A 25,290-nucleotide genomic window follows, 5' to 3' on the forward strand; every position below is an offset into this window, starting at 1 on the left:
TAAGGATGTTCTTTGCTATCCACTTTATGTTTTCATTATTCTTTTGGGTCTAGGGGAGGGTCACTTGTTATTTTTCAAACGTCTAGGGAGGGTTTAGGTCAAATAAAATTCGCTGAAGGGATGGCCATCCATTTTCATCTCAGATAGGTCCGATTTTCTCTATCTAATTACAAATAACATTCAAATACAAATAACATTCACACCCTAATTGGAGTGTCCAGGTTGAAAATATGTGTGTGATGATCTGGTGGGTAGGCCCTATTATCTGTACACATGGTCCAACACAGACCATATAGAAATGTACACATTACAGATAGTATGTGAAAGCATTATATAATTTATACAGATCATGATGTTCCCAAAAATGCAATACCCATTTCCACAAGCTAAGATGTAAAGTACAAGTACTGTAGTTCTTCAATACAATTGACAAGTTGTCTTGGTGCTGTAGGTGAGAAAGGTTGTCAATGCATTGTGCATTCAATTCACCTAGAATTCATAAACATCTGATATTCCAGATGCTTTGCTGTCTTGAAGAAAGTATTTCCTCTTGATGGGTCAAACCTGGCCACTAAGGAAATAAAACATAAAAACAAAACTGTATTAGTCTAACAACTATTAACTTGTTTCATTCAGACTCCCTTCATGGTTGGTGATTCTCTCTAATAGAACAAACCATTGTAATGTTTCACTGCTTTGCAAAAACAATATAGACTTTGGGTAGTTGCTTGGTAATGCAAAGTAATCAAATGGAAAACCTCTCACTTAGGCCTTTGGTTTTCTGAATGTGTCGATTCTTCCTCCGTGTTTGACTCTGATGTTTGGGAATATGTCTTTTAAGGCAACGTACAAATCCTCAAAGTCCTGATTCACTGTTATGTCCTAGAGGTTAAAGTATACAGAGACACACATTATCAGGTGAGTGGCTTTGCATCAATAGGTAGGTGGTGTGTTGTGAAAGGGTATTTTATCCAAGTGACAATAACACAAGTGAAAATCCATGACCTACAGAAAAGTCCAGGCACTCCATAGCTGATTCTGCGTTTCCCTGGATTGCTTTCAGGACTCCGTAACACCCGGCAGTCTGTATAGGATTCCTCCCCATCTGACCAAAGGCAGGTCAATTAACATAGAATCACCAAAGATAACACTGGCAGATATTAATAGACATAGTATCAAGTATCATTTTTTTGTCTTTCTACGACCTTGTTTTTGGGGCTGCTTCTTGAGTGTTTATCTTGAAAAATATAGTGATGAGCCATTTTATCCCACTTTTACCATTTTCTCCCTCACGCATATCCCCCACTGCTTTCCATACTACAGCCAATCTCTTTTTTTCTGACTTACATTGAGTTTTTTTATTGTCTTGTTTACTTTGAGGCCCATGGTGAAGCGGATCGCACCTTCAGGGGGTATTCGATTGTTACTGTGGGAGATATATAAAAAAAACAATAAGTGTTGGGGGGGCGAGCAAAATAAAACTGTTGCCTTTCAAATGACGTCTTCACATTTTGATATGATTGCAGTTGTCTTGTAGAAAGTTTTGCAAACAAATTTCAACAGGTAGTAAGTAGTCATCCGTCGAAATAAAAAGCTTTACGCCATACCGTACTGCCTATATTACGACCATCTGTTTAATAACTTTTAATGTTAATTGAGAAAAGTGTATAAGCATTACAATTAAATACAGGCAAAAACCTTTGTACCTTATATTGAGGTCCTCTAGAGTGTTGTTGTCTTTGAGAGCCTCTCCTAAAGCTACGGCTCCATCCTTACCCAGGCCGTTGTAAGACAGATCCAGTGTTCTGAGGAATATGTTGGCCTGGGACATTACAAGTGAATGGTATTATTACAAACTATTTCACAGTACTCCGGAACAGAATATCTGATTTAACTGAGCTCATTTAGAGTTTCATGAAATCATTTGAACAAGATCAGATACTGTAGATGTTATCTCGGCAACCCAGAACCAAAATCTAGTGCCAGAGCTTGTACGTCTGTCCACAAGAGATTAGATGAAAAGCAAAGTTTTATCAAATATCATAATATCATAATATCATCATATGTATAAATGGGTTGAAATGATCTATTATAAAGGTTATTACGTCTTGTGTTAGCCTCAGGCATTCACAAAGTGAGGACTAGGTATGTTACTGCAAAGCCGCCTGAAATCAACAGATACCTATCTATGTACTAGACCTAGATTTCATAACATGTACGCTAGGTTATATGATTTACCCCAAGGCCTTTAGCCAAAGCCACCGCTCCTTTCCCACGTATACAGTTCCAGGCCAGACTCAATGATTTCAGCCCTGTGTTCTCAGCGATAGCATGTCCCAGGACCTGACCTGATGAGAGAAAAATAAGCTGTGTCTCAATAGTCTTAAGTGGCCTCCTCAATGGCCTCCTCAGTTTTATGTGTCCCCCTTGTCTCCTCTTCTTGTCACCTGGAAGCAATATGGTGGATCCCTACCACTACCAGGAATTTGCTTTCACCTGTCCACCTTTCTTTTCTGTCAGTGTATATGAAGGAGAGAAGAGAAGGAAAGGAATGCCACTTGAAACGGAGATGCACCCCAAGAGAGTGGATTATCCTCATTGAGGAGTAAATGCATTTCTATGACAATGATCATGTCTCCTTTCAACACATATAATTCACTGTTATAGACAGTGATGGCTCTCTATTTACCTAATTTTGCTCTGTGGAAAGGCAATAACAGTCAAGAAAAACGAATAAAATTTCAGTGTATCTTCAATGACACTGTTAATCATCATGGGTCAATATTCAAGACTGGTGTTCCTATGACAACGATCACAACGTATGAGAAAATGATATATAATTTATTAAATCAGTGATGGGAATAGTACTAAGTGTCTGATATGAGTGTATGATTCAAAACTAATACACACGGATCCTTTTAGAAGAGACAGTGAAGATAATACGAACACACACACTACCCCCTCCACCCACACGTGGAAGACACTTCCCATGTGGGAAAAACATTTTATGTATATTTCTCAATAATTAGAATTATACTAAAATGGTATTTGAATTAGAATTCCTGTATTTTCTTTACATAAAAAGTATATTTATAATGTATTTCAAGTATTCTTTTGCAACTACACTTCCACTTATTAACCACATCAACTATTGTAAGTAGTCACGTAAAGGTCACCTTGATTGAAGCAGTTGTGGCCCTAGCTACAAATTAGTGATGGGTCGTTCGCGAACGTGTTGGCTCTAAGAGCCGGCTCTTGTAGGTGAACGTTGGGAGCCGGCTCACATATCAGAAGAGCCAAATCTTTTTATAAAAATATAAAAAATATTAAGATATGAATAATCAAAAGATTTAAATGAATAGAATTAACTAATTCAAAGAAATAAAAAATAAATAAAATAATATAGGCCTAAATGCTCAAGCGCACGCATTCATTCTGACTGTCTGCTCAGACAAACAGCCTCACCCGTTGTTCCTGTCAATCAGACACAGTGTCAACCAATGAACCAAAGAAGGAGGGATGACTGAGCCAATTAACTCATAGTCACACACTTAGCAGCCGAGGACAGAGAGGAAGGACAGCTGTGAAAACAACAGCTGGAAAATCAGTCAGAAGCACAGTAGCATTTGGATGCATTTTAATAATGTAGACAATGTTAGAGCACGGTGTAGAATTTGCCAAAACAAAATCTCATATAAAGCCAGTTCTACGCACAGCCTACACCGGTGAACTGTGCACCCAACTTTGAAGCTAGTTGTAGCGGAGCTTCGAGAAACTAGCGGGCCTCCTAGTGATAGTGGTGGAGCCAGCACCTCCACACGTGGAGATGTATCCACTCAGTTAAGTAGGCCTACTCCGCAACCCACAGCAACACAGTCTTCTATGGACCAGTTTATGCCAAAGTCTGTCTGTAGCAAAACAAGGCCAAATTGATATTGCATTGGCTAAAACGATTGCAACCGATTTCCAATCATTTTCAATCGTGGAGGACAGAGGTTTAAGAAATTATAGGTTTAAGAAATCCAACGTACACAATTCCAAGCAGCAAAACCCTTTCAAAATCACTTATTCCACAACTGTAAGAGAGCACACAGGCTTCAGTGCGGGAAAGAGTCCAAAAAGCTACTGCAGTTTGCATTACCACTGACTGCTGGATATCAAGGGTAACCACTTCTTACATGTCGGTTACATGTCACTTCATTGAAGATTTTTCGATGTCTAGCTGTCTTCTGGTCTGCTTTGTGTTCAGCGACAGACACCTCAGAGAACTTGGCAGAGGAACTGTTGAGTGGCCAGAGAATGGCAAGTAGATGGAAAAGTGGTCTGCTGTATTAGCGACAATGCAGCTAACATAACCAAAGCCATAGATGTTCAAATGGATCCATCATCCATCTCTTGCCAACACAATCAACCTGATTGTAAGAGATGCTCTGAAGGTGATGAAGCCCACTGTGGACAAAGTGGAAGCAGCTGTGGAATACTTCCACAGGAGCACAGTAGGTGCTGAAAAACTAAAGTCTACAGAACGCCAGATGGGGATAGCTGAGCTGAGGCCTAAACAAGACTGCACTACAAGGTGGAATTCAACATTTTACATGTTGAAGCGGTTTCTTGAGTCAAAGGATGCCATCATCTCTACCCTGACCAGTGTCAATGCACCTGTTGATGCTCTGACCCAAGAGGAATGGGAGGTGGTGGAGGAGGTGTGCAGAGTCCTGGAACCCTTTGAGCAGGTCACTGTGGAGAGGTACATTAAGCAGTTCTTACTGCATCATTATTTAATCCAGTATTATATATGTATATGAGCAGTAGATGAGAATGTAGTATCAGTAGACAAAACATGAACTAATAAGTTACTGTTCTTTTTTCAGCTATGTGACAGCCTCAAATTATATTCCTGTGATAGGGTCTGCAGCGAATCACACCCAGCCACTAGAGAGAAGCAAATGTAACCACAGGACATGCGACAGAGTTGATGGACACCCTATTTTCATCAATGGACAGAAAGTTCCACAGAATGGAATAATAATCACGTGCTATCAGAAAGTGCTGCACTTGACCCCAGGTTTAAGAAGTTAGCCTTCAGTGATGCCAGAGCGATTGATGAGACTCTTCAAAGAATAACCTCAGCAGCAGGGAGGGACAGCCCCAGCAGTCAGTTGGCTCAGGCACCAGAGCAACAGGATGAAGAGGGATCAGATGGAGCAGAAGCACCAGCACTAGTGCCACAAACGTCTGCTGTTTGGATGCTGTTTGACGAGAGAGCAACTGGGGATGCAGCACGAAGGAATCCCTCAGCAGATGCCATAATGGAGGTCCGATCCTATTTGGAGGAGCCCATCCTACAAAGATCTGCAGATCCTCTGAGCTGGTGGAAGAACAAAGCCTCTGTCTACCCACGGCTTATGAAAGTCATGACAGGGAGACTCTGCATAGTGGCCACATCTGTTCCCTCTGAGATGGTCTTCTCGAAAATGGGACAAATAATTACTAAGAGGAGAAACCGCATCAGCCCCTCAAGTGAGGCAGCTTGCATTTCTGAATGCAAAAGTCTCATAAAAGTAAAATATGGTCAGCATTGCTGTGTGCTGCTGGCTATAACATGGCACTAAAGAAGAGAGATAAGAGGGACTAGTTTAATGTTTTAAGTGGGTTGCTGCACTTTTGCACATTATTTATTTTTCTTTGATATGGTGCAATATTCCATTATTATGTTGTTCAGATTGTATTAGTTTTGAATGGTTAGATGTATATGCACTTTGTTTATATACATACAAAATATATACTTTAAATGCAAATGTTCAATAGCATAATTTTTCATAACAAACCAATGCATTTTTAAATACATTGTGGGTAAGGTAGTGTATGGTTTCATTTAATAATTTAATTAAAACTCTTTTAACACCAATCATTTTTCAAACAGTTCAACTTCAAACATTTCGAAAACATATTGTTTCAAGAAGATGTTTGGGAGAAAAAAATATTCATCTGTTTTTGGTGAGCTGCGCCAACCACACCTGCTCACTGAAAAGAGCCAGACTTCCCATCAGTACTGTAAATCACAAAGTGCACTATTGGGATTTCACTCTTTAGTTGTTCATATTACGGTAATACATTTACATTTTAATAAAATAAGTAATATATAAGGTATAATTAAAAGTACAACATTATTAATTTTGAAAATGAAAATGAAAACATTTAAATAAGCTAAATATGAGGAACAAGATCATGTAATAAATCAAAACATCAGTGTCAGAAAAGGATGCTGGGTAATATGCAAATTATTGTGCACGTATTATTGAGGGGAGGTTAGGGTTATTATTGAGGGGGGGGGGTGAGAAGGATTACTTATCCTATCCTAGGTATTCCTTAAAGAGGTGGGGTTTCAGGTGTCTCCGGAAGGTGGTGATTGACTCCGCTGTCCTGGCGTCGTGAGGGAGTTTGTTCCACCATTGGGGGGCCAGAAAAAAAAGTATACTCTCAAGAAACATGTTCCTCAGCTGTACATGTTTGCTTATGTGGAATAAACGATCTTTGTCAACTTTCTCTGCACTCTTCTGAACAGGAATTCAGAAAGTACTTCAAAACTCATTATTGGCACTGAAACTACAGTGCCTTGCAAAACCATTCATACACCTTGGATTTCTTCACATTTTATTGTTACAAATTATTGTTAATTGTAATTTTTTCCTTCAACAATCTACACAAAATACTCCAATCTCAAAGTGGAAAATTTCTCCCCCAAAAAATGGTAAAGATTGATAGAAATTAAATCACTTGAAATTAATTTAATTGTATTTTCTTTGGTCAACAATCTACACAAAATACTTTAATCTCAAAGTGGAAGATTTCTCTAAATAAAATTTGTAAAGATTGATAGAAAATAAATAACTAAAATATAGTCGTTGCACAAGTATTCAACCCCCGGAGTCGATATATGTTAGAAACACCTTTGGCAGTGATTACAGCAGTGAGTCTTCTTGAGTAAGTCTTTACGAGCTTTATACACCTGGATTGTGCAATATTAGCCCTTTATTATTTTCAGAAATCTTCAATCTCTGTAAGATGTTGGTGCTCATGGCTACACAGCAATCTTCTAGTCTTGCAATAGATGTTCAATCAGATTTAAGTCAAAACTGTAAGTTGGCTACTCAAGGAACATTCACTGTCTTCTTCGTGAGTGTAGATTGTGTTCTGAGTTAATGACTTACTGAAAGGTGACTTCCTCTCCCAGTGTCTGTTGTAAAGCAGACTGAATCAGGTTTTCCTCTAGGATTTCTCCTGCTCTTAGCTCAACCTGTTTCTTTTCTTCCGGAAAAACTAACAAGTATTTGCCGATGTCAGGCATACCCATACCATGATGCAGCCCCAAACATAAGGCTAGTTCAATATTTCTTTAGTGCCTTGTTACATACAAGATGTATGTTTTGGAATATTTTTATTCTGTATATTTATATTCTTCTTTTCACTCTGTCATTTAAGTTATTCATTGTGGAGTCACTACAATGTTGTTGATTCATCCTTAGTTTTCTCGCATTACAGCCACTGAACTCTGTAACTGTTTTACAATCACCAATGGCCTCATGGTAACATCCCTGAGCAGTTTCATTCCTGTGCTGCAGCTCATTTCAGAAGGTCCTACTTGTCTTGTCTTTGATGTGTCTGGGTCGTTTAATACATAATCCACAGCATAATTATTAACTTGACCTTATTAAAGAGATATTCAATGTCTGATTTGATATTGTTACCGATCTACCAATCACTGCCCTTTTTATGAAGCTTTCGAAAGGCTCCCTGGTCTTTGTAGTTGAATATGTGCTTGAATTTCAATACACGACTGAGGGACCTTACAGATGTTGTATGTATGGGGAACAGAGGAAGGGTTAGTCATGAAAAAATCATGTCAATCCCTATTATTTCACACAGAGTCCATGTAACATATTCTGTGATTTGTTAAGCCAAATTTGACTCCTGCAGTAATTTAGGCTTGCCTAAACAAAGGAGCTGAATACTTATGCAATGACTATATTTTAGTTATTTAATTTTTATTAATCTTATTTTTTATTATTTTACTTTGACTTTGACATTGCAGAGTATATTGACTTCGTTGTTGACAAAAAATAACAGTTAAATCAATTTTAACGCCACTTTGTAACGCAGTAAAATGTGAAGGAATCCAAGAGGTATGAATGCTTTAGCAAGGCACTGCCTACTTAGTGTACTTGATCACTTTCATAAAAAAATTTTTTTTTTAAATCAACTTAAAAACAGTGTGTATTTTCGATTAATATAATAAATTACAATTAGTGTACAGTTTTAATGAGTGTGTTTAAGTTTAATGTATATTTCTAGTGTACTAAAAGACTGAAAAAAACGATGAATATAAAGTACACTTTTAATAAGTGTATGGAAGTGCAATGATATTATATTTCTAGTATATTTCACATATACTAGAAAAATACATCTCGTATTTGAAGTATATTATTATAATTTTTTTGTATTGTAAAAATGTGTATATATTCCATTTCTCAGGCCTGCAGTCTTTTCAGTTGTCTGGAACAGATTTCAGTTGTCGGGAACTGTTTTCTACGCCCCACTGGATAGCGATAAACAGATACATTTGAGCGATTGATAAGGGCATTTAGAGCTTGAAATTGAAGTGATTCACTTTTGTTGGGAGTTATAGTGGATTACATTAATTTGTTTATCTTACATGCAAGTGCTGTGAACTACACCAGAGGTGACTGTAGAGTGGAGGTTGTTATCCAGTATTCTTTAGAAAAATATATGTAATTTCTCTGAGACCCTCAATGAAATGAACTTCTTGAATGGAGAAAAAAAAATCCTCATCCAAGAATAGGAAGACGTCATGTTGTTTAGGGCCTATATTGGAATTTGTTATGGTCTTTCATGTCATGTTGTTTAGGGCCTATATTGGAATTTGTTATGGTCTTTCAAAGTGTCTCAAAACAGCCCAACTTTATGGCTTAAGATGTCTCGAAGGTTACGGCTGGGTATGCTTTTTACAACATCTGTTGGGTGTTCCTCAAAGCTCTGATCTCAGACCACTACTGCTCTAATTATAATCATAAACTGGGAGGTTCGAGCCCTGAATACTGATTGGCTGACAACCATTGTATATCAGACCGTGTATCACAGGTATGACAAAACATTTACTTTTACTGCTCTAATTACGTTGTTAACCAGTTTATAATAGCAATAAGGCACCTCGGGGGTTTGTGGTTTATGGCCAATATACCACACCCCCTCGTACCTTATTGCTTAAATGCACAATTCCTCTCCAATTACCACCTCACCCAATCCAAGACACACAACTATTAAATGATGTACCTCCCAAGGTGTTGTGGCTGGCTGAGGTGGGTACCCTACCCAAACTCTTTCCCTCTCTGTCACCTCTTCATCCCCTTCATGCCCAGGGTATCCAACCCCTAATGTACTGTATGTATGTATGTATGTATGTATGTATGTATGTATGTATGTATGTATGTATGTATGTATGTATGTATGTATGTATGTATGTATGTATGTATGTATGTATGTATGTCCAGGGTTTGGGTTAGATAGACACACTTCTACAACCCTACTGTACCTGCTGTGTCTCCCATCATGTTGTGGCTAAGGTCTCACTCACTCACTCACACACACACACACACACACACACACACACACACACACACACACACACACACACACACACACACACACACACACACACACACACACACACACACACACACACACACACACACACACACACACACACACACACACACACACACAGTGCCCAAACCCTACCTGCTGCATCTCCTATGGTGTTGTGACTGAGGTCTAGGGTCTCCAGCTTGGTGTTGGAGGTCAGGGTCTGGGCCAGGTGTTGTGCGGCCCGGTCAGCCAGCTCGTTCCCAGACATGTTGAGTGAGACCAGTGTGGTGTTCTCCTGCAGCATACTGGACAGGGTCTGGGCACCACACTCCCCCAGCCTGTTCTCCCCCAGGTCCACCTCTGAGAAGGAGACACACATGTCACAGAGAGGTCTGAGGTCATACAGGGTTAGAGTAGAGCAGAAGGTTGAGCTGTTAGTTGTAGTTTGTGAGTATCTGTCCTATCCTCTTATATGGTATAGGTTGTCATTAATGTATTAATCCTGTTTTAATGTTGTCTGCCTGCCACATTATAAAGATTATTCAATTGATTTGTATTTGTTGAAACCACTTTGTTCTCTCATCAAAGCTACAATGTTTAAAATCGAATGTAATCAAATGAGTCATCTGCCATCTTTTGTTCAGGTGAGATACATCACCTTAAAGCATCACATTCCACTTTCGTTGGCAGCAGTTAACCTATTATTCTAATAGCAGTGTCATAAAGGCATTGTGAATGACATTTATTAGTTCTGAATTAGAACCATTGGAATTGTGGTTGTGGATTTAATGACACACTCAGCGGTGAAACAATTTCTCCCTTGGATCATGAACTGTGTACGGAGCTTGCTGCTAGCTAGACACTGACTGAATGTTAAATAGGTCCCGAGGTGTCGAGGCACGACAAGGATGGCAGTGAGTGAGGTCGGCGCGCGGATGGGTGTGGGTGGCACCGCCGCCTTCCTGAGTCCCCTGGGCCTCAGATTGGAGGTTGGTGGAGTGCCCACCTGTGATGTAACAGTTCTCCTTTAACATCTCGGCCATGGCAGCCCCGCCAGTCCCTTCCATGCAATTATCCCTGAGGTTCAGCTTCAGGAGGGAAGTGTTGGTTACCAAGGAAACCGCCAGTGCTTTGGTGCCCTACAGAACACATTTCACACAAAGACTATTTAGTTTGTTTCTCTCTCTCTCTTTTGTCTTTTCTCTCTCTCTTTCGTCTCCTGTTGTTTTTTCCCCCTCTTTTTTAAAAATGGAAATAGGATGTGCTCTCGAGAGCAGGTGTGTGCCTGTATGTGTGGGTTTTTGCCTCTTTTACCAGGTACCTATTATGAAAACACCTCACCCATCTAATGGGTGCCAGAATGACCTTGTTCTTTATTGCAGGACCTCTCATATCCTCTAGGCTTTTGTTGCACAGTTTAATAATAAAAGAGATGCTCCATGGTTTAGACTAATGAAGCAGACAGAGGTCACATGGAGGGAGGCGTGGGTTCAGGGAATGAGACCGTCTAAGAAATTATAGTTTTGCCTGGCTAAAGAGAGAGTACGTGGCTGTGCAGATGATATGAAAGATAGCTTCAGGCTCCAGTCAGTCAGCCGTATCAGTACATTTGGTGTTAAATAGTATCCAGAACATACAACTATCTACTTAGCATTTAGATAACAAGCATATGGCTGGCTACTGTGGTATTTCAGTGCTGTTTTAAGTGCACAGCTTTTGCAGATGCAAGGTAGCGTTAGCCTCAATGATACAGAGTTAAGTAAAGAGTAACTGAATGAGGGAAGAGACCGTGGAAGGGAAACGTTTTGCATTATTAAACAGGGCACTGGCCTGGTCAGTCTTACTTGAGGCCCGAGGCCATGGTGCATCATGGTTAGCTCAGTATTGCCCATGTGTTTCAGGAAATAGGATACAGGGACTACGTTGAACATTCTACACGCCTCCCTGTATCGAGTCTGGCCCGTCGGGTCATACGCCTCCTTCACATCTGCAACAGAACCAAGCAGACACAATACATATACTTTAGCTGGGCATGAATGAACTTGCCTGACACAATGTCTCAAGTTTTAAGTAGAATATAAACACACGGGAAGTAGAAGAAGGTAAGTAAGCTACAGGGTCAGTTCCAGGGTCAGTGCCAATACCATATTTATAATGTGAAGGGATGCTGGAGTGGTAGGGGAAGATATGTTTAGAGGTAAGGTGGCTAGGCATCAGGATATATGATAAACAGAGTAGCAGCAGCGTATATGATGTTTCTATGTGAGTGTGTGTGTGTCTAGATTCAGTAGGAATGTGTGTGCGTGTTATGTATGTGAGCAAATTAAGTGTGTGTGTGTGTGTATTGGAGTGTCAGTGTGAATGAGTGAGTGTGTAGAGTGAGTATGTGAGTGTGCATAGAGTCAGTGCAAAAATACAAAATGAAACAGAAGGGTCAGTGCAGACAGTCCGTGTAGCCATTTTGTTTGCTATTTAGCAGTCTTATGGTTTGGGGATAGAAGCTGTTAAGGAGCCTGTTGGTGTCAGAGTTGTTGCTCTGGTATCGCTTGCTGTGCGGAAGCAGTGACAACAGTCCATGGCTTGGGTGGCTGGAGTCTTCAACAAATTCCCGGGCCTTCCTTTCACACTGACTCATATGGTCCTTGACGGCAGGGAGCTTGACCACAGTAATGTACTGGGCTGTCCACACCACCATCTGTAGCGCCATGCAATCAAGGGGGATGCAGTTGCCATACCAAGCATTGATGCAGCCAGTCAAGATGCTCTCAATGGTGCAGCTGTATAACTTTTTGAGGATTTGCTTGAGTGTGGACCATTTTATGTCCTTAGTGATTTGGACACCGAGGAACATGAAGCTCTCGACCCGCTCCACTGCAGCCCTCCCCCTCCCCCCCATTGCCTGTAGTCCACAATCAGCTCCTTGATCTTACTGACATTGAGGGGGTAACTATTTCCTGGCAGAGTGGAAATACTCTGCCAGGTCACTGACCTCCTCCCTGTAGGCTGTCTCATCGTCGCCGGTGATTGTATCATCAGCAAACTTGATGAGGATGTTGGAGTCGTGCGTGGCCATGCAGGCGTCGGTGAACAGAGAGTACAGGAGGAGACTAAGCACACACCACTGCGGGGCCCCCGTGTTGAGGTTCAATATGGCAGAAGTGATGTTGCCTGGTGTCGGCCCATCAGGAAGTCCATGATCCAGTTGCAGAGGGAGGTGGTCAGTCCCAGGGTCCCAAGCCTGTTGACGAGTTTGGAAGGGACTATGCTCTAATCAATTAACAGCATTCTCACATGGGTATTCCTCTTATCTAGGTGGTCTAGGGCAGTGTGGAGTGCAATTGAGATTGCTTCGTCTATGGATCTGTTGGCGCGGTATGCAAAATTGGAGTGGGTCTAGGGTGTCTAAGATGATGAAGTTGATGTGTGCCATAACCAACCTTTCAAAGCACTTCATGATTACAGATGTGAGTGCTACAGGGTGGTCGTCATTGTAGCAGGTAGCCTTAGACTTCCTGGGAACAGGAATGATGGTGGTCAGCTTGAGATGGGGATCACAGACTGGGACAAGGAGAGGTTTACATTTACATTTTACATTTAAGTCATTTAGCAGACGCTCTTGTCCAGAGCGACTTACAAATTGGTGCATACACCTTATGACATCCAGTGGAACAGCCACTTTACAATAGTGCATCTAAATTTTTTTAGGGGGGGTGAGAAGGATTACTTACCCTATCCTAGGTATTCCTTGAAGAGGTGGGGTTTCAGGTGTCTCCGGAAGGTGGTGATTGACTCCGCTGTCCTGGCGTCGTGAGGGAGTTTGTTCCACCATTGGGGGGCCAGAGCAGCGAACAGTTTTGACTGGGCTGAGCGGGAACTGTACTTCCTCAGTGGTAGGGAGGCGAGCAGGCCAGAGGTGGATGAGAGGTTGAAAATGATTGTGAATATGCCTACCAGCTGTTCTGCGCATGCTCTGTGAACGTTCCCTGTGATACCGTCCAGCACCGCCGCCTTACGAGCGTTGACCTGGACTGCCACATGCAGCGGGCGTTTGAGCCTGTATAATAGGATTCTACCTTGTTCCTATATTGTCCTCTTGCTGGTTTGATGGCTCTGCGAAGGTTGCAGCGGGACATCTTGTACTTGTTCGTATCCTCAGCCGTAGCCTTGGGGTTTGCTGCAATAGCCCTGTGTGCGGTAGCCCTGTCCTTCAGTTTAGCACCAACCTCGGTGTTAATCCAGGGCTTTTGATTGGGGAAGCAGCGAACCTTCACTGTGGGGACGTCAGCGATGCATTTCCTAATGAAGCTGGTGACGGCGGTGGTTAGCTAGTTGATGCTATTGGCGGAGTCCTGGAACATATTCCAGTCAGCGCTAGCAAAGCAGTCTTGTAGCGTAGCATCCGATTTAGAGGGCCATTTCTCAACAGAGTGCATCACGGGTGCTTCCTGTTTGAGCGGCTGCTTGCAAACAGGAAGCAGGAGTATAGAGTCATGATCTGCTTTGCCAAAGGGGTGATGAGGGAGGGCCTTGTACGCTTGTTTGTGGGTAGAATAACAGCGGTCTAGGACATTATCACCTCCAGTGGCGAAGGAGATGTGTTGATGGAAGTTGGGCATTGTGTCTTAATGACGCAGAATTCAATTCACCGCCAACAAGGAAAGCAGCCTCCAGAGGCAAGGTTTTCTGCTTGTTTATAGCCTCGTACAGTTCATTAAGTACTAGCTTGTTGTTTTTCTTGTCCTGAGGTGGAATATTTAGAGCAGTCACGATAACAGCTGAAACCTCCTTCAGGAGGTAGAAGGGTATTCCAAGACGGGTTAACAATGGGTCAAGACTTAGAGATGCTAGAGTCAGCACAACATTTGCTGTTGATGAAGCGGCATACCCCTCCCCTCTCGATTTCCCTGAATCCAATATCCTCTGCTCGGTGAATGGAGAATCCATCAAACTGTATTGCTTTGGGGGGTATCTTGTCCGAAAGCCATGCTTTTCAGAATGGCAGAGAGTCCCGTTGAAAGCAAATCTGCGATCGGAGGTCATCCATCTTATTATCAAGAAACTGGGAATTGGCCAATAGAATGGAGGGCGGTTTTCCCTTCACCTTAATCTCCCCAGGGTTCTCCCTCTCCTGTCTCTTTTTTGCTGACGTTTCCTCTTGAATTACACAAAGAGCCCAGGGCAGATGGGTTGAAGTGGACGTTGAAGCCAGAATTGAGTTTAGTAAACGTGATGTTCAAAAGTTATTTTCGAGCATAATAAATGATAACGGATGCATTCCGTGCAAAATAAATAAAAATAAACGCCAAAATAGTTGGGTCAGAGCTCACAAGACGGCAGCCATACAGTACGGCGCCATCTTGAAAATGGAACCAATAGAATAGTCCCAACACAGCAAACTCTGTCCACTGAGCACTTCAGACAAACTAAGGCAAATGCTCAAAATATTTGAAAGATTTCAAATAGTATCTGAACCCAGATCTAAACCAGCAATACGTTTCTCCAACAGAGCCGCTCACTATCAAAACATTGAGTTAAAGGACTTGGCATCTCTACATATCCCTCTGAGACATTCTAAGCTGTCAATGTGACTTTGGTCGATAAAGTCCCTTGCGGTTGATTTCACCACGTCTGGGGACTGGGTAGTGGGTTATAGCTCATTCATGTACCAGATGGCCTTCACTTATGGTGAAAGAGGCCTTACTACAAAGCCTAGATGAAGTAATTAAGATGCAGAACAGGAATATATGTTTGAGCAGGAGTGTGTGTAGGTGTTTGTTTCTGCATCCCTTCAACTGATCAGTAGGAAAAGCGAAGAGGGGGAGGGGAAGTGAGAGATGGAAAGAGAGAGAGACTTATTGGGACAGTTGCTCATGTTCAATGCATGATCTAAATATGATCAAATGATCACAGTAGGGGCTTCAGAAAGAAGATGAGGTTTATTTTAAAGAGTGAGAGGGAATATGAAATTGTAAACAATGTCTTTCCAGAAAGTGAGAGAGAGCGAGAGAGAGAGATACAAACAGAAAGAGCATGTGAAAGTGTGATGATCTATCAGAGATGAAAAGGTTCATGTCAAACACGACTCATCAGTTAGCCATTTCTCATAAATGAGAGTGGCAAACCACACGCACGCTCTGCCCCTTAGCTCTCGTACACCCTTTTATCAGAACTTGTGATTCACCTACCTTTCTCTCATTCTCTCTTTTATTAAGAACTCGCAGGGCTATGATGTGCTACCTACCTCCCAGCTCCAAGTCTGTGTCATAGTCCTCATCTGAAGCTGTGATGACACATTCCTTCCCCCTCTCCTGTGAGTCTCCATCACCAACTCCACTGCCCTCTTCTTCCTCCTCCTCCTCCCCCTCATCCTCCTTTCTCTCACCCCTGACTGACACCTCCCCCTCAGGGCTAGAGTGGCGGCCGGACCCTGACCGGGTCACTGTCTGCAGCAGGGAGTGGGAGAGAATGTGGCTGAGGCTCAAATAAAAGACACTGATCATACTGTAGCAGCTGGTTTTAGAATAATAGTGGAGACATCCCTGTATTAGAGATGTACTCTAAGTACAGGGCGGCATAACTCAAACTCTCGAGAGCTGTAGTACGCTGGTATTTATTCATGCCTTTTAACCAGAGGCGAATCAAGCAAACCAGTAGGACTGTGTCCCTCAAAGTGGATATTGACAATAGTAAAAGACAAGAGACGAAAAAACATTCTCCAGTGGCACACTACCAAATCTATATCCTCCATCTATTAATCTCTCAAGTAAGATCCACCTGCTCATTTACCTGTCGGTCAACACTTCCCCTACTGAAAGCTTTCCTGGGTCTGCTGGGTGGTCGGCTCCCTATCCCACCCAGCTGCGCTCTCTCGCTCTCTGTCTCCGCGTCATCATCCTCCAGCACAGACGGCAGCAGGGACTCTTTGGCCAACTTCTTCCCAACGACCATGGTTCCAACACAATGGACTTGGCTTGTCTTCCACCCAATCTATTTTGCTGCTTGTAAGCTTTCCCAGGTAGTTTTGCTGATGTAAACCTAAGTGTGTTAGAAATCAGTGCAGTAAACTTTTTGGCTGCTGCCGCAACATACCTTGCTCAGTAGGAGGGTCAACCTAGTAAAAACTATTTGACTGGCAAGCGATTCAGCTAATTAGGAAGTTGTGGGCTTTTCACTCTGGCTCACACCCACCAATCCACAGGAGGCTGAGGACACAGGGGCTGATTTAATGTTGGACTAATTTACTTTGTTGTTAGGTTACCATGGTGCTGGATTGTATCTCGAGCTGAGTGCCACTGCCTACACTTTGCATCTCGGTGCCTGTATTGTACCAGAGTCCCTACCCTGTTGTGAAGGCTTTGAGAATGACAACAAGAGCAGGAAGCGCACAGAGCTGGCTAGATTGCAGTAATTATAAATCAGTTCAACACAGAAAAAGGCACAGGACATGGATTGTACACAATAGATCTCCTATACATACTTAATCTTTGAAACAACAATCCAAGCTGACCTTAAACTTCACTATCCACATCTCACTCATTTTTGGTCCCATGACACTAGTTTAAAAAAACTAAAGAAAATACAAACACGGTATTGACATACTGTTAATACTTTTTTTAATTAAGTAAATGCAAAGTTCCTTGCAGTATGCATTAAAATGGAAACCGCCAAGGTCGATCAATTCCACACCAAGGAGCATATAGCAGAGGCTGTTTGGGTTGTTGGAGTTTAGCAGCAGCGATACAAACACAGAAACCCCTTGAGCACATCAACCGTCTGTCCCATCACACTGTATGGATGGATGGAGTCACAGTCGTAATGAGTGACACAGTGCTGGTAGGTAAGACAGAGCTTTTTTTTCTTTAAAGAGGACAGAGGTACAGTACATCATGCATTCAGCTGGTGCTGTGGTTTTTCCCGTGCCTAAAGGATATCAGGGAGACCACTGTAGTCCTTGTTTGTTTTATTATGGGTTCTTTTTTACCAAGCAGAAGAGACATAACAATAATAATAATTAAATCAAAATACATTCTTAGAAAAAGTTAGTTCAAATAGTTTCGTTTTGTTTCTGTCTTTGTCTTAGTATATATGCTATATTTATAGATTTTTGTTTTGTTTGTGTTTGTTTGTTGTCGTTGCACGTTTTACAGAGTTTTGGCAGCCCTCATTTCAAATCCCCCAAAACCTGCTTAAACAAATTAATGTGGAAGAAGAAAACATTCAGCAAGAGGAACAATTAAAACAGGTTTGCCTATTTATCCCCACAACAAAAACAAAAAAGTTCCCCCCATTCAAAACGTACTCTATATGCGCCAGTAAGTAGCAGAGAGATAGAACACAGAAAGCCATTACGTTTCAATCATGCTGGTGGCCATTTTAGTTTGGAAACAAAAGGAAGTACTTAAGGAAGAAAAGAAAATCCACAGGTTACTGCGGAGTTGGTTACCACTGATAACCAATGTCACCACAAAACGTCAATGACATGTTTAGAATAGAAACAGCAGCCCTGCAAAGGCATGGCCTTCAAATGATGCTCAGTGAAAAGTGGGAAACGAAGTAAAAACAGTGCTTTAACACGAGCTTGCGCCGCAAAGCCGTCAGCAATGAACATATCATTTGAATTAAGATATCATCCTTAACCTTATTTAATAATTAAGTAAACTCAACATAGTTGAATTGTAATGACAACACTCAAACGCAATGACCTGTATGATCTATTTCTTGACCTTGAGAATGCAAATCAGAATTGGTTGGGTTTGCAGAGGGCACACATGCTGTAGCATTCAAGGTTGGTGTGTGTGCAGGGGGGAGGCAGAAGGAAGGTTCATTTAATTCTCAACAAAGACAAAGAACATGCGAGGGTATAAAGTGGATGGTTCCAGCGAATGGAGAATGCATGCAGACAAATACATTTTGTTTTTCGACAAAAAGTACTTTAGTATTTTGTCGTGGTTATCACACAGCATTCATGGACGCATGCACGCACACACACACAGCACTTGATAGACCTTCAGACAGGTGTCAGGTCTCAGGGAGGAGAGGGGGAGCTGTGGCAGCATCACAAGTCATGTGGGCAGGCAGTTGGAGGTGGTGGCAGAGAGAAAGAGGGATAGAGTTACTGAGTGAAAGACCGAGAGACGGACAGACAGAGGCAGACAGACATGAAGGAACGATAAAACCATAAAGCAACACTCATCTACTCGTGCACTGATGTTAACATGAGATTTCTGCTGTTTGAGATTTCTTCTATTCGAGATTTCTGCCTCGTGAGATTTACGCCACTCTACTCTAAATCCAGATCTGATAAGACAAGACACTGCAGGGTTCCTTCACATTGATAGTTACATACAGATAGCCATGTATGAAACTCTGGTTACATGGAAGGTTATAATGATGGTAAAAATGGAGATCGCAGGGATATGGTATTGGTTGGTCAAGGAGAACCAGCAAAGTATAGCAACCCAACACCCAACCTCTTGATTAATTTGAAATCATGAATCCGTTCCTTCCTCTTTCCCCATTGTAAATACTATGCAAATTACTTTCAAGCCATTAGACAGCACCCCAATACCTCAGCATTTGGTCTTAGCGAATAAATAGGATAGGAAGGCAGTCAGATATGTACCATGGACTTTTCCTTTGATAATATTGTATACCATTTATAAGATGCAGAGCCGTCTATATTATACGTAGTTGTTTTTGTGTGTAATATACTTAAATATTGGTTATGAGAATGTATACAAGAGATACACATGCATAGGCTTTCCCATGGCATGACAGGACATTTCAAACATTTCAATGGCTTTCATCCACATCTATATGCAGTTACTGTTGTGAAACCAGACCACAAAATGGCGACAACTTATACTCTGACAGGCAGACGGAGAGACAGACAGGCAGGACACAGAGAAAGCTGACAAGAGAAGCAGATGCATTTTAATGGACTTTCAAGGAGAGTCTGAACACTATTGTAGTTTTGGATGACCGTGTGGCCGGAAGGTTGAGGTTATAGGTTAACCAAATCCAGTCCATAGTTATTCACTGCTCTCTGAGCATAGCCTGTCTGTATCTAGTTCTCTCCCTCTTTCATTCTCTCCATCCCTTTCTCTCACTCCCACACTCTTACAAAACCTTTAAAAAAAACAATTTAAAAAATAAAAAATAAAAACTGGAATCCCAGTTATGAACAATACACACCAAAGCAGGCTAGACCAGCTCTGACTGACATGGGTTTGGCCTTGTATACACTGAAATGCACCAGAGTCAGTTGGTTGGGAATGGAACTTAAACTGATTCGCCAATCAAAGCATTGTGACCTTGTTTCCAGGTACCACAAGTAGTCCTGCAAATATAAAAGTTTAGCAAAAGGTTTTGACTAACATTAAATAGCTAACAAACAGTATGATATATTTATTAACTAATATTCTCATCTTGCTCATGCATCAACAAAGTGGCAGGTATAATACTGGGTGCACATTATGATGCATAATGAAATCAGAAAGTAATCAATTTAACAAAACATCAATGTTCTTGTAAAATAAAATATTTCAAACGTTACTACAGACTAAGTGCAGAGCCTGACTGACCATGACGAAGCAGAACTGGTATAAAAGAGAACAAAAACAAACCCAAAGATATTCTTTACAGTACAAAACTTGGCACAGTATTATCGACCAGCTGTGGTGTCACTCATTTCCCTGCTCCACTGCTGCATACGGCCCTTCCAATTGGTCCACATCAGAAAGATCCGGAAGCCCCACTTATGGTTCTACGAGCAGAACACCCTGACAGAAACAGAGAGAGAGAGGGCAAGTGAGAGAGAGGTTACAGGCATTACTCATCCAGCTCACTTAGTAACAAGGGTTTTTTGATCACAACACTGAGAAATTCAAGTGACATTTCACACAGAACCACTGCGGCTGGCCTATACAAGCCGCCATACGTTATTTTGCAGCTTTTTAATGAGGCATTGTGCAAGTCAGCCTTAATTCTCCACTCCTCTTATGACAAGTGTATATGGATAAAAAAAAAGGAGGCTCTTATCTTTAAAAGCACAAACGCAGAGTGAGTGGAGAACATAACAGAGCCCCTCGCTAACACTGCAATCCGGTTAGTTGAGTTGGAGCCCTTTTCAACTGATTTCTATGGTTACCCGTTCTGCATTTTGAAAACGGTCGTAAATCAAACCAGAGGCTGTATCTCCAGTGTATCTACAGCTTTGCAGGTCCCTCCTACAAGTATGGCACAAACATGCAAAGACATCAAAGACGTCTTGGCGACAATTGGTCACCGTGAAAGAACTAGAAGGGAACAGAATGGAAGCTGTGGGGGGACTCTAGACTCACTCGTCAGAGTCCTTTTTGCTTTCCTCGATGTAGGCGATGGATTCTGAACGCAGCCGGTTGGTGACCTCATAGGTACGCAGCGTGACACCGAAGATGTCCTCGTGATAACGGTTCTCGTCCTGCGAGGAGAGATGATAAGATTTGTGAGATAAGATGGGCACAGAATGATACAATAAACAAAATGAGGTTAGACGGGCACAGGAAGATACCATTGATTCAGTGTGGTGAGCTTGTGGACAGATAGAAAAGACAGATACAGTGATGTGTCACTACACTGTCACTGTACAGTACAGCATTGCATTCAAAAAATGGTTCAAATCGCCAAGGCTTAGATAAAAGCTTTCATCAGTTGATCAATAAATTGGACATTTTATGTTGCAGGCAGCGCTTTCAAAATGTGTATGATTATATACCCCCTCTGCTTAGTCAAAAGTGACCTAGCCATTTTGCTCATGTGACCCTTTGATTTCAATATTTTACGTACAGTACGCAGTCTGTACAGTTGGTTGTCTGGTGGTTTAAAATTGCTTATAAAAATCTTTGAAAGTTGTGTTTTTGGTTTCCCTTTCTTTGAGTCATTAAATGTAAGAGCCCTCCTTTCAGTTCTCTTTTGAATCCCACTGAACAAAATTCTGAATGCGTCGGTCACATTCTGAAAATCATCCACAAGTAGGTATTAAGGAGTGCAGTCATCTCAAAAAGTGACCCTTCCAAGGTCTAAATCTAAATTCCTTGACTTAGTTACTTTGTATGTTTTGTCCGTCAGGTTGGTTCGTTTGTTAACAGTGTACAATATAGTGAAGCATATTGTCCCTACTCGGAGTTTGCTGATGTAGAACCCAGCGTCCTCCAGTGTCATGTTTCCCTGCAATTTGATGATCTGCTGGACGGTCTTGAGGACATCCCCGGCCATACCCACGTCCCCACACACATAGATGTGTCCTCCCTCCTCCCTCAGACACTGGTACACAGTCTCTGACAGCTTCTCACGAAGCACATCCTGCACATATTTCTGTGTCAGAGACATAAGGGAAGAAAGAGATCGAATGAGAGAGATTTAATAGAATCATATAGCGATTAACAGGGAGAGAAAGATACAGGCTCATAGACAGTTGAAGGCAATGAACAGATTGTAGTGATTGTGCGTTGGGGTTGAGGATAGTTGTGCATAAAATGGTGCTCCATGTGAGGAGTGAAGGGGAAACAAAAGGGATACACAATTCAGAAATCCACATGCACACATACATCTCCCACATGACCTCTGTCTGTGTTGCTGTGTCTTTACTGTCAGAGACACATGTTCGTGTTTAACCCTCAGGTGCATTTTTTTTGTCCCTGATGAAATCTAATTAGCATAATAAAAACATCCCCATAAAAATCTGTTTAAGCTAAAGATGTGTTTTTTTTGGATGAGCTGTGCTCAATCCGACACATCCTCCAATGGCAGCCTTCCACATCTGTGGTGGAATGAGGTCAAGCTACAGCGGTGTTTCACAAACCAGGAGACATTTTCCCGAGTTTCCCGAGAAAAAAAACAAAAAAAAACATTGGTCTTCTCACCGAAAATGTATGTCGTGTCCGAACAGGTTTGCACAACAAACTAATATAACCACTGTAAAAAGATAACACTTACAAACACGTACGCGTCAGTGATTTTGTTCTACGACCCCCACAAGCGTCACGGGACTCGTCTGACGTCGGTACCGCCGATCTGCCAACTTATAATGTCCGTAGTGTTCGAACAGTTTGGGCTAAACACTAATATGGGAATTATTTGTATTTCATTTGAGGGGATACCTAAAATGGGTCCTAAAATTCAAAATCAAATAGCTAAACGATCCTTGGTATGACCATCTTACAACAATTCCATACGTTAGTCCATTTAAAGTCTACTAGGCTAACTAAATCTTTAATGTTAACAGTACCTTTGGTCTACCAGGCTCTCTGGAGTAGGCTGTGTAGAGCTCTTTGAACACCTCCTTGTTCTTAGCCTGGATAGTCTCCTCCTTGTAGATGTGGTCTATCTGGGACTGCCGGCACCCAAATACCAGGATCATAGGGCAGGATTTGATCCCTACGGTAACAAACACATTACTTTGTAAGTTCAGATCCTAACTTCATCTTTCAACTGAATTACAATGTTGGAGTCATCTAGACTAGTGTTTATGTATGTGTTCAAGCTCTGTAAAGTTGAATAAACACAAGTGATACTGGCAGCAGTGTGTGGGTTCTCCTTTTCTTTTAAGTCCTTATCAAATCATTTCCACACATACGTATGTATACAAGTAAGATCAGGTGAGTAAGTGCTTTTCCTATTCTAAAATATAAACAAACCATTGCGTTCGTAATCGAAAAGTTTCTGTTCCCAGAAGCTTCTGAAGGGGGCGATCCCAGTGCCTGGACCAACTAGGATACACGGAGCTCTGTGGTCCTTTGGCAATCGGAATGTAGGAGCACTACAATCAAAGTCATTTCCCCATTCAATTACAATTCAAGACATAACATTAAAAAAAAATACATTTACAAAATGATTGTAGAAAACACAATGTCAACTACGAATCAGGCTATTTTTAATAGCCCTAGCATCAAAGTGTTTTTCCTCAATGATTGTATTATACACACACACACAGAGTCAATGTTGTATATGAATCATATACGGTGCAATCATATATTATGAATACACCATATGACAATGTTGACATTTGTTACAGTCCAAGATATTCTCCACACACACACACAACACACACACACACACACACACACACACACACACACACACACAGCAACATTTTATACCCTCTAACAAAGCAGGGGACCATTTCTTCTGCCTCTATTCTGTTGAGCCATGATGAACACACTCCATGGTGGATAGGGCCTTCTCCATCTGAAAGAGAGGCAATTGCCCATCATCCACTTTACTTGCGTACCTCCTCCTCTCCACTACTCACCACGCAAACGGACACTGAAGTAGAGTACACATAATGCCGTTCCCTGGGCTAAAAGGGTGTTTGTCTCCAGTGTAGGCAAATGGCTAATTAAACGTCACTCTCAGCATCACGCACATCTCGGAGAACGAGAAACAGCTAGAAAAATGCTTGTCGCCCAGCTGTTTGTGTTTAATAACTGTCGGTTGAGGTAAATTGGTGCCGATTTAAGTCACGTCGAAGCATGAGAAATAATCTGTGGTTACTTACAATGTATTTAGTGTAATAGCATGCACAAATACAAACATATAAACAGAAACCAACTAACTCAAAACCAGTAAAGCATATGTCAAAATATAGAGATCTTAGACGTTATTGTCCAGTATTCAGACCCCTTGACTTTTTCCACATTTTGTTACAGCCTTATTCAAAAATGTATTAAATTATCAATCTACACACAATACCCCATAATGACAAAGCAAAGACAGTTTTAGAAATGTTTGCTAATTTATTTAAAAAATCTAATTAAAATATTACATTTACATAAGTTGTTGAAGTACCTTAGGCAGCAATTACAGCCTTGAGTCATCTTGGGTATAACGCTACAGGCACACCTGCATTTGGGGAGTTTCTCCCATTTTCCTTTGAAGATTCTCTCAAGCTCTGTCAGGTTGGATTGGGGGCGTCTCTGCACAACTATTTTCAGGTCTCTCCAGATATGTTCGATCAGGTTCAAGTCTGGGCTCTGGCTGGGCCACTCAAGGACATTCAGAGACTTGTCCCAAAGCCACTCCTGAATTCTTGACAGTGTGCTTAGGGTCGCTGTCCTGTTGGAAGGTGAACCTTTATGGCAGTCTGAGGTCCTGAGCGCTCTGCAGCAGGTTTTCATCAAGGATCTCTCTGTACTTTGCTCAGTTTGTCTTTCCCTCGATCCCGACTAGTCTCCCAGTCCCTGCTGCTGAAAAACATCCCCACAGCATGATGCTGCCACCACCATACTTCATCATAGGGATGGTGCCAGGTTTCCTTCAGACGTGATGCTTGGCATTCAGGCCAAAGAGTTCAATCTTGGTTTCATCAGACCAGAGAATATTGTTTCTCATGATCTGAGAATCCTTTAGGTGCCTCTTGGCAAACTCCAAGCAGGCTGCCATGTGCCTATTACTGAGGAGTGGCTTCCGTCTGGCCACTACCATAAATGCCTGATTGGTGGGGTACTGCTGAGATGGTTGTTCTTCTGGAAGATTCTCCCATCTACACAGAGGAACTCTGGAGCTCTGTCAGAGTGACCATTGAGTTCTTGGTCACCTTCCCGACCAAGGCTTTTCTCCCCCGATTGCTCAATTTGTCTGGATTTCCAG

At 41.7% G+C, this 25,290-nt stretch overlaps 2 protein-coding genes across 4 annotated transcripts in view; both read right to left on the reverse strand.

Annotated features, from left to right (window-relative positions):
• Positions 1-317: 317 nt before the first annotated feature.
• lrrc74b (leucine rich repeat containing 74B) lies at positions 318-16,763 on the reverse strand. Its single transcript, XM_035786271.1, has 11 exons — positions 16,450-16,763; positions 15,905-16,106; positions 11,508-11,650; positions 10,670-10,802; positions 9,817-10,023; positions 2,239-2,348; positions 1,707-1,822; positions 1,348-1,426; positions 1,010-1,105; positions 766-882; positions 318-571 (listed from the first exon to the last, which is right to left on the reverse strand). Exons 1-10 carry the CDS (start codon positions 16,609-16,611, stop codon positions 766-768), a joined length of 1,365 nt encoding a protein of 454 aa, XP_035642164.1. The 5' UTR covers positions 16,612-16,763; the 3' UTR covers positions 318-571.
• A 490-nt stretch (positions 16,764-17,253) lies between these two features.
• Positions 17,254-25,290, reverse strand: part of nos1 (nitric oxide synthase 1 (neuronal)) — a 64,798-nt gene continuing 56,761 nt past the window's right edge. For 2 of the 3 annotated variants that reach the window (XM_035786273.2, XM_035786272.2), the window contains exons 24-29: positions 23,802-23,889; positions 23,340-23,461; positions 22,931-23,079; positions 21,823-22,017; positions 21,006-21,124; positions 17,254-20,444 (exon numbers count right to left, since the gene is read on the reverse strand). In XM_035786273.2, coding sequence (XP_035642166.2) covers positions 20,429-20,444; positions 21,006-21,124; positions 21,823-22,017; positions 22,931-23,079; positions 23,340-23,461; positions 23,802-23,889 — 689 coding nt within the window. In that variant the 3' untranslated portion in view covers positions 17,254-20,428. The remainder of the gene's footprint in view (positions 20,445-21,005; positions 21,125-21,822; positions 22,018-22,930; positions 23,080-23,339; positions 23,462-23,801; positions 23,890-25,290) is intronic. The other variant, XM_035786274.2, reaches the window with a different exon arrangement.

This window comes from Oncorhynchus keta, chromosome 14 (genome assembly GCF_023373465.1).
Source record: "Oncorhynchus keta strain PuntledgeMale-10-30-2019 chromosome 14, Oket_V2, whole genome shotgun sequence".
Classification (NCBI taxonomy): Eukaryota; Metazoa; Chordata; class Actinopteri; order Salmoniformes; family Salmonidae; genus Oncorhynchus; species Oncorhynchus keta.